The following is a 13,310-nucleotide window of genomic DNA, read 5'->3' on the forward strand; positions in this document are numbered from 1 at the left end:
CAAGAAGCATGCAATACCAGACGGAGCAGCAGCAAGCGTTTCACGGCTTTCCACACACACACACACACACACACACACACACACACACACTGTCTCAAAGCAAGCGCTTTGACCAAGAAGACCTGGGTTCAAATCCCTCTAGCCTCAAAAATGAAGAGCAGAGAACTTCTACTCACCCATTTCTGTCATATTTCTTGAACACTGGGAAGGCTTCTAAGGGGTCTCCCAACTATGGAAAGAAAGAGAGCATACTAAAGATAAGAAGAGATAGATGTCTGCAGTGCAGTCAAGCAAAGAGATACTTTTTCAGGTGCTTTTAACATTTAAAGGGTTCACTTTGGGAAAAGTGCTCTCTCTCTAGCTTTTAGCTCACCGTGAATTCCAAGTGGGGAGGAGAGAAAGTGTTTGGAATTGGGGGTTTTTTAAACAACTTCTTCCTGTTTATTTGCATATACTGTCCAAGAAATTTTGGAACAGCAAACAGCGGATAAGTTATAATCAGTGGTCTCTGACATTCAGCAGCAACATCTTGGCAGCAGTGACAGACAGCGTTAATTGGCTGGTGCTGCACAGAAATAAGCAAACTGGGTCCAGGCCATTGAGGGAACTTCCACAACCAAGTGGGGATTTGAACCTCGGTCTCTAACCCGAATCTAACCTTTGAACTTCCAGACTTCCCCAAACTGGTGGACTCCTAATGTTTTGGACAACTCCCATCAGCCCTGGCCAGCATTACCAATGGTCAAGCAAGATGGTAGCTGCAGTCCAAACTATCTGGAGGGAACTGCTGCTCTATTGCCACTATACCAGGCGCAGTCTCCATGTCGAGGGGAAAGAGAAAACAAAGCTCACTTTATTTGCAGCTTCCACCTTGGCACAGATGGCATCCCTTGCTGCTCGCTCCTCCAGTCGTTTCTGTTTCTTCTCCTTGCCTTTACTTGATTTCCTCTGAAAGAAGAAGGGCTGAGATGTTAGAACAAGGCACAACATGTAAATGCAGCATAGTTGTACTCAGGATATAGCCTTAAGCGTGGCTTCCCCTACATGGACTACAAAAGTTCACGCCACAGGCTCTCCAGGTATCTCCCAGCATCTGCTCTCCAGGGCTGGGAGAGACTCCTGCCTGTAATCCTAGAGCCACACTGTCAGTCAGCGTAGAGCAGTGGTTCCCAACTTTATTGGTGGCAATAAAAATACAATTAAAAAAGCATACAGCATCTAGCACAGTGTATTTTTAACTGCTTCTTTTATTTCTTATATATTGTGTTTTATTGTATTCCACAGGATCCGAAGTGTAAAACAATGCAAGATATAATAAGCTATTGAAATACTATTACAAAGCAATGTGAATATGTAACACAATGCACATGTGGTTTCTGTCGTTGACTACAAATCCACAGACACTCCACAGACCACTTAAATGAAGCTCATGGGCCAGTTTGAGAACTCCTGGTGCAGACAATACTAAGTGAGACAGGCAGAATGGTCTGGCTCAATTTAAGGCAGCTACCAGGGCTCCTATGTTCTATGAAACACTGGCAACCTAAGGATTATGCCAAACCAAATGATGCTGCCAAACAGGGAAAGCTATTTCTAGTAGAGCAAAAAAGCAAAATAAAAACAGAGAGCTTACTCTCAATTTGCAGCTCCACTGATTAATATTGCCCCTCGCTGCTTCAACTAAACCTTGTGGATTAATTGACCACTTCAGCCAATTAAAGCTTGCAGGTTTAAATACACACTTACACAAACAAACAAACAAACAAACAAACAAACAAACAAACAAAAACACCCTTTTGGCAAGAGCAGTGCTAGGGAACACAGGGAAATGCTAAGAACTTGCAGCTCATGGGTGACAGAGGGTTTTTTCATTTGTCACATTTCTCCTCTCATATCACGATTTTTCCTGTCCAGGGTGTGGGTGAGTGTAAGGAGGTTATGATGCAGGCTTTGAGAGCAACAGGGAACATCAAACCCTAGAACAAGGGTAGCCAGTGGGGTACCTTCTAGAGGTTTTGGAATAGAACTTCCCTCAGCCCCAACCAGGCTAGCCAGCGGTCAGAGATGATAGGAGTTGTAGCTAAGCAAAATCTGCAGGGCATGCAGCCTCCTCTTGTGCTAAAGAGACAGGAACCCAGGCTTCCTAGAGAAACAGCTTTCTATCCTACATTCATTTTTCCACCTACAGTCCCAAGAGCCAGTTCAAATCTGACTTGGAAATACCGAGTTGTGTCCAGTGCTAGTCCAGCTCAGAATAGATCCATTGAAGTTAACGACTTACCTTATATTCATTAATTTTAGTATATCTGAAGGAGCGTCTCCACCCCCATCGTTCTACCCGGACACTGAGGTCCAGCACCGAGGGCCTTCTGGCGGTTCCCTCATTGCGAGAAGCCAAGTTACAGGGAACCAGGCAGAGGGCCTTTTTGGTAGTGGCACCCGCCCTGTGGAACACCCTCCCACCAGATGTCAAAGAGAACAACAATTGCCAGACTTTTAGAAGACATCTGAAGGCAGCCCTGTTTAGGGAAGCTTTTAATGTTTGATGTATTACAGTATTTTAATATTTTTTTGGAAGCCACCCAGATGGGCGGGGTATAAATACATTATTTATTTATTATTATTATTATTATTATTATTATTATTATTATTATTATTATGTCTACTCTAAATAGGACTAACACTGGATACAATCAACATTTTTTGAAAAAAGGAAGAAAAAGAAACACTCGCTTATGAAGTGTTGTTAAGTTTTGCCAGGCTGGTGAGTCAGTGAATAGCAGAGGTTCTGAGCCAAAAACATGCGCCTAACCTCAATGCAACCCTTCCACCCTTGCTAAAGTTCAAGCAAGGACATCCTTCTCCCCCCACCCCCGACATGAAATTGGCTGAGAAGCTAGTTCAGTCGGAGCAGGGAGAATGTGGGGCAGGAAGACTGCCAGCAGATGGGAGCAGAATGCTGTGTCTGCATCTTCCTGGCACAAGCAAGACCTGAAGCAACTTCCAAAACAATAAAAAAGGATAGATGGTGTGTATCTCCTGGCCTGAAGAGGCATGCACCTGCAATAGATATATATTTTTCCCTTGCAGGTGCTACTCTGTTATGTTGGAAGATGGGGTTCCTTAGATTGCTTGGAAGAGATAATTTTATGAACCCTTCTTTGACTGCTTCTGCCTTGCAGTGTAAGTATGTGAATGACATATTGTTAAATGTTATTTGTGGCACATCAACAGCAAGAAAGGTAAATAGGCTTCTTCCAGTTAATGGAAGCGTTTGTGTCAAGCTGTCTGAAGGCAGTTCTTGCGCACCCCTGGGAAACAGGCAAGTGGTGACTGACAAGCTTGACCTATGACACGTTTTGAGAGAAGGTGCTTGTACCTTTAAGGGCTGAGCAGGCTAGGAGAATTCCAATAACTGCAGCTTCTCCTACAATGACAAAGTACACCTGCCAGCACTTGGCATCTAAAAAACTGATTTAGATTTCTAAAAATAATACTGATGCTTCATGGGTTAACATATAGCCCACCCTGCCCCTGAGTTCCAGACACCTAGGATCATCCAGCTATAGGAAGGGAAAGAAAAACCATTCCTATCAGCAAGGCAAACAAATGCCAAAGCTGCTTCAATTTGCTAACTTGAAGCACCTCCAATGCCATCCAGATTTTAGAAGTACACAAAGGTGTGAGGATTGAACTGGGTTAAAAGGGAAATCCTTTTTATTAGCATGGGTGGTCTTTTCAGATCTCCATGGAGAATGATTATTTGTTCTGCTTTAAATAGAAAAACCTCTTCAAATAAAAAGTAAATGTGATTTAAAAGAATGTGGGCATTGTCATAGGGCTGAACTGCCTGACAACCCCCACTATTGTTCTTCCATCCCAAATATTTCTGCCCAGGACAATTGAGCCTAACCTTCCAAATATTTAACCTTTTCAGTTCTGCGATTATCCATTACTTCCTCCCTGTAAACTGAACCCACCAAGGCCACATATCTCCGCCCCCCATCCTAAACCCTACTTCAAACCAGGCTTCCCCCTCTGTTTTGGACTCTCAAGTGCTATCAGTCAAGCCAGCATGTCTGATGGGTGTTGTAGTCCAAAACAGTTGGAAGGCACCAGGTTGATAAAGTGGCCTAAAACACACCCATCCACCACAGCCCTAACTCCATTCACACCTCCTTCCAATACAAAACTTTTTATCTTCTCTTATATCTTCCCATTTCAAAACCCCACAACCTGACCCCATGCCATCAAATCCCATCATCATTATCATAACACCCCTTGTCTCCTCCTCCTCTCTCCTGCACCCTGGATTTCCCTCTTACTTTTTCATTTTCCTGCCCACATCAAATTTTCTTTTCTCCCCACCACCCCCCTCCTCCAAATCTTCCCCTGCATAATACATGTTTCTCCAACTTGCTTTCACCTCTCCAAGCCAGTCTTTCCCTCCCTGATTTACCCCTCAGCCTGTGTTAGGGTGTCATTAACTCAAAGCGCCCCCCTAATATCTGCCCCTCTCAAATTACTTTAATACCACCAATATATCCCACTTTCCACCATCTATTTTAATCCTCGCCCCCCATTAAACCTTAGTTGCCTTATTACACGCCTACAGGTGTCCCCCATTTACTTTCCTTCCTCTAAACTTGGCGTCCCCCTCCCCAAGTCTCCTAATCCTACCACTACCAACCTGCCTGTAGGGGGGGGTCAGGAACCCCCGCCCCACTCATTTTTCCATGAACTACTTTAATATCTCAAATACCAATCCCTAAGCCCCTCACTTCTTCCAGCAGCAAACTTCCCATTAACGCCCCCAGCTCTCCCCCCGTTATTATTCCTTTGGTACCCCCACACTGACCCCCCCTCCGGATTTCCCCTTTGTTTTTTCTCCCTACCCAACACAAAACTTTCCACCCACAGAATAGCGCCCCCCCATTTCACCCCCCCAAAAAAATCTTGATCCCCCCTTCCCTTCCCGCTCCCCCACCCACCCCGGGAGGAATCTAGGCCTTACTCACTCCCATGGCGATGACGACAACGAGCCCCCCTACAGTCTCCTCAAGATATCCGTAAAGCCGGGGGGGGCGAATGTGATAAGAGGCGGGGGGTGTTATTCCCCTACTGCGCCTGCGCAGTGCCCCAAACGGCGGGGAAGAAAGAGACAACCAAACAGCACCTGACGCACAGCGTGGAGGTGGGAAGCATCTAAAGGAGAGCGGAGAGGGGCGTGGCTGCGCACGCGTGGCTCGGAATGTGGGTAGTGAAGAGGGCGGAAGGTAGGGGTAAAGGGGCTTCCGGAGCGCGTGCGCCGAAGAGGGGTTGGTGGCCTAAGCTTCAGAAGGCGGGGAGGGAAGAGGAGAATTTAAAGCGGAGGAAAGGCGGGAAAGTGTGGAAGACCTTTATGAGAGGGAGAGGATGGCGCGTGCGCGGTGTAGCCCTCGGAGTGCCCCGGTTCAATCTTCGGTCGCCGGTCTCGCGCTTTGGGGAGACCGTTGAGGCGAAGTTTCTTCCGCGCTGATTGGCTACTGAGAGAGACGGCTGTTTTACCTCAGTGGGGAGATGGATGACTTTGCTGTGCCTCAACAAATTTCTCCTCATAATAGCCCTTGCTTTTCAGCTCTAACTACTTTCCCCTTTTTTTAAAAAAAGAACAATTAAAAATCCAAATCCGTATATGAAAAAGCCACCGCCAGTCATCGTGACTAGCACAATAAAAAGCGGGAATCTGAATATGATTAAAACATTAGCTAATTATTTATAATTATTTAAATCTCCAATATGTACTGTACTTAAAAAAGAGCCTATACTTTTAAAAGTACCAAATAATGAGCTGTGTGGCTCAGTTAAGAGATTAAATAATCCAATTGATTTAAAATATACCCCACTTTTCCAGTACAGTGGTAAAGGTAAAGGTGCCCCTGCCCGTACCGGCCAGTCGTGTCCGACTCTAGGGTTGCGCGCCCATCTCACTTAAGAGGCCGGGGCCAGCGCTGTCCGGAGACACTTCCGGGTCACGTGGCAAGTGTGACGAAGCTGCTCTGGCGAGCCAGCACCAGCGCAGCACACAGAAACGCCGTTTACCTTCCCTCTATAAAGCAGTACCTATTTATCTACTTGCACTTAGGGGTGCTTTCGAACTGCTAGGTAGGCAGGAGCTGGGACTGAAAGACGGGAGCTCACCCCGCCGCGGGGATTCGAACCACCAACCATACGATCGGCAAGTCCTAGGCACTGAGGTTTTACCCACAGCGTCACCCGCGAGGTACAGTGGTACCTCGGGTTAAGTACTTAATTCGTTCTGGAGGTCCGTTCTTAACCTGAAACTGTTCTTAACCTGAAGCACCACTTTAGCTAATGGGGACTCCCGCTGCTGCTGCGCCGCCGGAACACAATTTCTGTTCTCATCTTGAAGCAAAGTTCTTAACCCGAGGCACTATTTCTGGGTTAGCGGAATCTGTAACCTGAAGCGTATGTAACCCAAGGTACCACTGTACTACTGTATGTGTTCAAAGCAGCTTAAACTAACATGGAGAGGGGGAGAATAAAATTACAGCAATATACAACAAAAATAGATTTTAAAGCATAGTGAAGAACATAGGTCAGCCATTAAAAATGCTGTGTTAAATGTGGAAATATTTATTTAGGCATTTTTATACTGCCCAATCAACCCATAGTGGTTCATAATTTAAAATCAATAAAGAGCAAACAGTACTTGGTATGCAAAGGCAACACACACATGGGAAATTAGGCAGCAGTCCTATTCGCAACAGGGTTTTTCCTTCTGAATAGACATGCCATTTTGAATCAAGATAGTGGACTGAACTTTTCAAAACCACTGATTCTAACAACCAATTAAAAAACTTCACTGATTTTTTGGTTTCTTAGAATTCCTGAGCAGTACCAGATACAGAGCTGCTAGTATCCCATAAAATAAACTTTTGTAATGCTCCCTACTGCCAGCTTATCCATATTTCAATATTTGGCATGATTAAATGCTTAAAATGACTGCTCCTAACATTTTCAACTTAATTTTTATTTACAGTATATCCTAGAAGCAGATACTGTACAGGCAGTGCTTTTTTTTCCTTAAAAAAATGTTTAGGGGTACTCTCATTTTCCTACTTATATTGAAATGAGACCAATGAGACCAAGGGACACGGGTGGCACTGTGGGTTAAACCACAGAGCCTAGGGCCTGCCGATCAGAAGGTTGGCGGTTCGAATCCCCGTGACGGGGTGAGCTCCCGTTGTTCGGTCCTTGCTCCTGCCAACCTAGCAGTTCGAAAGCATGTCAAAGTGCAAGTAGATAAATAGGTACCGCTCCGGCAGGAAGGTAAATGGCGTTTCCGTGTGCTGCTCTGGTTCGCCAGAAGCGGCTTTGTCATGCTTGCCACATGACCCGGAAGCTGTATGCCGGCTCCCTCGACCAATAAAGCGAGATGAGCACTGCAACCCCAGAGTTGGCCACGACTGGACCTAATGGTCAGGGGTCCCTTTACCTTTAATGAGACCAAACTTAGATTCGCAAAATGCGTACCCCTGTGTCTCCCCTGGAAAAAAGCACTGGATACAGGTTATTATACTACAAATGCACAAAGAAGTAATTAAACTCTTATCAATATATATTCTACATGCAAATTGAATTTCTTACCTAAATATTACTAATCGGAAAGGGCTTTATCCAATATATACAAGGATTTCAATTGTGCAATGAGACTGTCACAGTCCCCCATCTTCCTCAAAGTCTGCTCAGTGGAGTTGGGGGATCCTCCAGAGTAGATTTGAGAGGGAAGGGTGTGGGGGAGGAAAGCAATAAGAAATTTAGTCATGCAATGCAGGATTTTCAGTTAATATTTTCAGTTTCTCATCAGATGGAATGTCTGGCAATAGATTCAGCAGAGATGAAATAAAGCACATCACAATGATTCATAATTAACATATGGAATTCACTGCCGTAATATGCACTGCTGGTCGCCTACAAATGGGAATTGGCCATGATGGCTAAATTGAATCCCTGTTTAGAGGCAGTATATAATACCTTTAAATAAGGAGCTTCTGCTGGGAGGTACGAATGGGAGAGAAAGGCAGTGTTGCCTTCATGTCCTCCTGGTGGGCTGCCCAGAGGCATCTCATTGGCCACTGTAGAAACAGATTCTGGACTTGATGGGCCTTTGGTCTGATCCAGCAAGCCTCTTATATTCAGCCTGTGAATTTCCTTGCAACTTAACCCTTTGCCCTTTCCCTGCACTCTTCCGCAGAAAAATGAAGTTTGCCGTTCTTGCTCAGTTTAGGATTTATTTTTTAGAGTTTGAAACTAATTATTTTATTAACATTTTTATTAGCATTTTTTAATTCACATTCTAAAGTTCATGGTTGTTTCAGCTCTACTTGGAACAACCTAAGAAATTCTCCCTTGTTTTTCAAATTCTAAATCACATGTCCCCATTCAGATATCAATGTGTCCCTTTAGAACTGCTTTTTTTGGTAGATCCTTATGTGCAGCTGGCAATAAGACTGGAGGGAAATACAATTGTAGTCATATAAAGCCAATAACAATATAATTTTTAAAGAACATAAAAATGTGTGACCCATAATTTTTTAGAAAAAGAATCATCTGTTCAGTGTGGAATTCTTTTCTGATAAATTTCAGCTTAGTTCTAGAGGATACCCACACTCTGCAGGTCCTCCTGATGGTGTTAACTTCTTGGTTTAATCTTCTGTGTTCCAACTTTCCTAATCACTCTACCTACACCTTCTATGACTCCTAAAATGTTTCCCTACCTATTCCTGATCTTTCACTAAAGGAGAGATAGCCCAGTAAAATCAGACCAAAAGTGATCAACTCTTGTTATAAACTCACACAATCTTTTATGTCACTTCGTTTGTGGCAGGGCTAAGATGAGTTCTTCTTCAGTAGGATTTAATCTGAGCCAAGGCTCACCAGAGTTTGAAACACAGGTCTCAGCTCTGACATGGCTGAGGGCTTCTGAACATGTGCAGAGTTCTCCTCTTGCACAACTGAAAAATCACCATCAGCACGAAAACATCTGGGATTGCAGATATGGACTTGTAGAGGAGAAGGTGTGGCTTCCTGGTTGATTTGTAAGGCTTGTTGTAGTTTTGAAGTCACAACAGGACATCGGACTCTCCTTGGGAAAAGGTAAAGTTCCAGAAACCTCTTATTTGTTGTGTGTGTCTCCTTAAAGCCAGAACATCCCAGCCCCACAGAACACATCAGCTGCAGCACCCTAGATACAGTGGTACCCCGCAAGACGAACGCCTCGGAAGACGAAAAACTCGCTAGACGAAGGAGTTTTTCGTTTTCTTAGCCGCTTCGCAAGACGCATTTCCCTATGGGCTTGCTTCGCAAAACGAAGCTTGCCCTGCAAGCTCCGGGGATAGCGGGGAAGCGCAGCGCGCCTTCCCCGCTGTCCCCGGACCTCTTTTGAAGCAAGGGGCAGCGGGGAGAAGATCGCTTCTCCCCGTTGCCAGCCCTGCAATCTCCAGGGACAGAGGGGAAGGCGCGCGCGCCTTCCCCTCTCTCCCCGGACCCCTTTTGAACCAAGGGGCGGCGGGGAGAAGCGATCTTCTCCCCTCCGCCCCTTGCTTCAAAAGAGGGGACAGAGGGGAAGGCACCGCGCCTTCCCCTCTCTCCCCGGACCCCTTTTGAACCAAGGGGCGGCAACGGGGAGAAGCGATTCTCCCCGCTGCCCCTTCCCTTGGTTTAAAACAGGTCCGGGGACAGAGAGGAAGGCGCGGCGCTTCCCCTCTGTCCCCGGATGGTCTCCATAGGAACGCATTGATTAATTTTCAATGCATTCCTATGGGAAACTGTGCTTCGCAAGACGAAAAACTCGCAAGAAGAAAAAACTTGCGGAACGAATTAATTTCGTCTTGCGAGGCACCACTGTATTCAAAAGTATTAATTTGGCAAGTACACAAGCCCATTTCTTATGGGGATCAGCTCCAACAGATCGAGGACTTTTGTTTTTTGTAAACTGTCCTGAGGCAGGCTGAACTTTTGTCACATCCCAGGAAAAAGGCTCCCGTCAGCCCGTTTTGACCTCTATCCAACCAGTGTTGTTGAATATGTGAGAGGAATGCATGAGGGGGTGGGGGAAGAGGAAAGAGAGTAAATGTTGGGAGAAGGAACAAGAAATAAGGAGAAGGCCATTGGGGAGGCTATGGTGGGCTTTGCCATGTACGGTTTGCTCTTTCATCATCAAACAACAAATTGATCCTGGAGAGTCTAGCTGGGGATGAGAATCTTTTACTTTGAAACAGAAAGACACACAGGCTTTGGATCTTTTATCTGCACCCCCCTCCCCATGCAGTCCCTACAGATGCTTATTCCTATTCCTGTAGCTGGAGGGGATGGCTTCTTTGCCTGAGGCTACAATCCACATACCACACTTAATCTGGTTTAGTCTCATTGCAGTCAATGTGGCTAAACATGGTTTTATTGCAAGAGGATACTTGGTTTTTATAGGTGGGTTTTGCCTCACAATAATGCTTTAAATATTAATATTGCACATTTCAGATATTAAAAGGATTTGACTTAAACTCAGGAAATCTTACAACAGTCCTGTAATGTAGGTTACTATTATTCTTATATTGCAGATAGAGAGCTGAGACCATGAGAACTGTAGTTTATCTAAGAAGACCACCTACTGAGTTCATGGCAGAGGTAAGCTTTGATCTAGATATCTCCAGGCTCACAGCTTATATACTGCACTTGGTTTTACCAGTCATTTGGTCTGGAATAGACATCCTTCGTTCACTGCAATTTTATAGAAAACCCAGGAGGTGTCATTGCCACCTAATAATAATAATAATAATAATAATAATAATAATAATAATTTGTTATTTATACCCATCTGGCTGGGTTTCCCCAGCTACTTTATTATTTCATTTGAGAATATTCTATGTTGCCTTCCCATCTCAGAACTGCTCTGTGGTGATTTCTTTTTATTCAAATGGCATTTCAGTCCAGTATGGAGTGATAAGTGGGAAGGTTTTTCTGGGGTGGTCTCCCTTTAATTAGTAGCTTCCTCTTTGTCTCTTTCTTTAAAATCAAGTGTTTTATTTCTCTTCTCTCAATATCAATTTCCAGATGTGAATTTTTCACAGTTCAGTACTGTTAAAATACAATACTAAAAAATAAAATATATAAAGTTCATGAACCATCTTGATAATACCTTGTGGAGGGAACAGGAACTGACTAAGGAACATCCTACCTATTTTAGAGAGGGCATGCCTGATGATTCTGGGCAGGGCTCATGTGAAGATTAAAACCAGATGTATTGTTAAAAAAAACCCCTATTTTGCTTATGCAACCTAAGTCAGGCACCAGAGGGCGCTTGTGCTGTAAGTTTCCCCCCTCAAAATTAGACGGAAAAGGGGGAGGTTCAACCTCTCCCTCCTTTCATGCTATGGGGGTGGGGGCAGGAGGTGAATTAAACTAGGAGGTGGTACTGAGTTGCCTCCAGGTCACTTAGGATGTTGCTGCTTGCTTTTTCACTGGGTCATATGACCCTGGATTCAGGTTGTGTGCCAGAGACCCAGTGTCACCTTTGGAGGAAATGTCCCTGAGACTGGAATTAGAGTCAAAGAAGAATGAGATCACAAGTTAGAGGACACCCTCCCACTCAGAACCCCCACCATCTCCTGTACTGCTTGCTGCTCTCCCTGCTGTAGTATCTTACAACAATATATAAGATTCTCAGCACTAACCTTTTAACATATGTGACCTTTTAACATACATTTTTACCCCTTTAACTCCACACATTTCTCTCTCATTATTAAGCTTGCGTCATCACCATCTCCTCCTTTTGAAAGCAAAAGGACCTAGTGAGATCTTGTGATTTACCTAGGTCACACAGATTAAACCTGTGTTTAATTCCAGTCCTCTGCTTTGTGACTCAGCTTTCTTCCTCTGAATATTACCTGTATCCTTGTTTTGAATGTATTATATAGCACAAAGCATCATGGTTCCCTGTTAGCCTGCTGGAACCGAAACCCATTCAGAGAAGCATCAGAAGCAGTTAGTGGCTCCAGAGGCCCACAGAGGGGAAGGTGATGAAAACACAAAATTTAACACCAGAGGTGGGGAAACTGTGACCTTCCATATATTGTTGCACTCCAACTTCCATCATTTCTGACCATTGGCCATGCTGACTGGAGCTGATAAGAACTGGAGTCCATCAACATCTGGAGGGCCACAGGTTCCCTACTGCTGCTTTTCACAACCTTGATAATTCATTGTGTGTTTTTTGCCTGAGTTCCGTAAGTGCAGCAGCTTTGCTCAGATTAACACAGTGGTACCTAGGGTTACAGACGCTTCAGGTTACAGACTCCACTAACCCAGAAATAGTACCTCAGGTTAAGAACTTTGCTTCAGGATGAGAACAGAAATCGCACGGCGGCAGCAGGACACCCCATTAGCTAAAGTGGTACCTCAGGTTAAGACCAGTTTCAGGTTAAGAACAGACCTCCGGAATGAATTAAGTTCTTAACCCGAGGTACCACTGTAGTGTCCTTGGTTCACATTATCTCTCTATCAGTTTATCTCATACACTGGAAATATGCATTAATCTTTATAAAGATGGAAATACTACATTTTTATATATTTGCAAATAGTGTTTTCCTGAACTTGCGAATATGATCAGAGCAAAATGCTTCATTTCTGAATGATTGCTGCCAGAGTCCTTAATGCAGTTTCATGTCTTTGTCTGCATGAACAGCCACAGCCTGCTTTTCAGTCCAAAACTGTGGCCTTTTGATTCTCCTGGCCTTGGATTTTTGTGACAAAAGTTTTGAGGGTGCTCTTCAGCTCTCATTCCTTGGGTGTTATTTCACACATGGAAGCAGTTTCCCTGCAGCTAGGCACAAGTGCCTCAACTCTTCAGGCTCTTTTCTCCCTCCTTTTATGTTAAACAGCTCTTTGACCCAACCTTCTGCCATTCTATACTCTGCGTTCCACCATTGGGCCCCAAACCACATCCCCCCCCATCTCCTTTTCCAAGAATTGACCTTCAGTCCAGCTGCTTCCCCTCATTCTGCTCCTCCAAACCTGGAACTACATATTACATTTATAGCTGCAACAGTTCTTCTCTGTTGAGAACTACAGGTCTTCTTGCACTTCATACGGCTGTGCCAGTTGTAGATCAAGTTGCTAACTGTAATATATGAGCACAGAAAGTATGGAGTGTGAACAACAGGCTGTTTCTCTCCTCTCTGTTTGTAAACTGAATATTGTTGGCTGATATTCAAAAAGCATTCTGGCCTAACTGATCCACACCACCACCAGGT

General features: G+C 44.5%; 2 protein-coding genes across 9 annotated transcripts in view; one reads left to right on the forward strand and one right to left on the reverse strand.

The window, feature by feature from the left end:
- The window catches only part of NAA40 (N-alpha-acetyltransferase 40, NatD catalytic subunit), a 15,253-nt gene extending 10,108 nt beyond the window's left edge, over positions 1 to 5,145 (reverse strand). The window contains exons 1-3 of the mRNA XM_082202848.1: positions 5,019 to 5,145; positions 853 to 948; positions 177 to 229 (exon numbers count right to left, since the gene is read on the reverse strand). Of these exons, the coding sequence (XP_082058974.1) occupies positions 177 to 229; positions 853 to 948; positions 5,019 to 5,024 (155 nt within the window). The 5' untranslated portion in view covers positions 5,025 to 5,145. The remainder of the gene's footprint in view (positions 1 to 176; positions 230 to 852; positions 949 to 5,018) is intronic.
- The window catches only part of RCOR2 (REST corepressor 2), a 28,229-nt gene continuing 20,011 nt past the window's right edge, over positions 5,093 to 13,310 (forward strand). For 4 of the 8 annotated variants that reach the window (XM_082202758.1, XM_082202760.1, XM_082202761.1 and 1 more), the window contains exons 1-2: positions 7,343 to 9,159; positions 10,620 to 10,686. Coding sequence is in view for 3 of the 8 variants with exons in the window: in XM_082202757.1 (XP_082058883.1) it covers positions 10,636 to 10,686 (51 nt within the window). In the remaining 5 variants the exon portion in view is untranslated. Of the gene's footprint in view, positions 5,195 to 5,439; positions 5,552 to 7,342; positions 9,160 to 10,619; positions 10,687 to 13,310 lie in introns of those variants that run through there. The other 4 variants (XM_082202757.1, XM_082202754.1, XM_082202756.1 and 1 more) reach the window with 4 other exon arrangements.

The sequence above is a fragment of the Podarcis vaucheri genome, assembly GCF_965113315.1.
Source record: "Podarcis vaucheri genome assembly, chromosome: 16".
Taxonomy (NCBI): Eukaryota; Metazoa; Chordata; class Lepidosauria; order Squamata; family Lacertidae; genus Podarcis; species Podarcis vaucheri.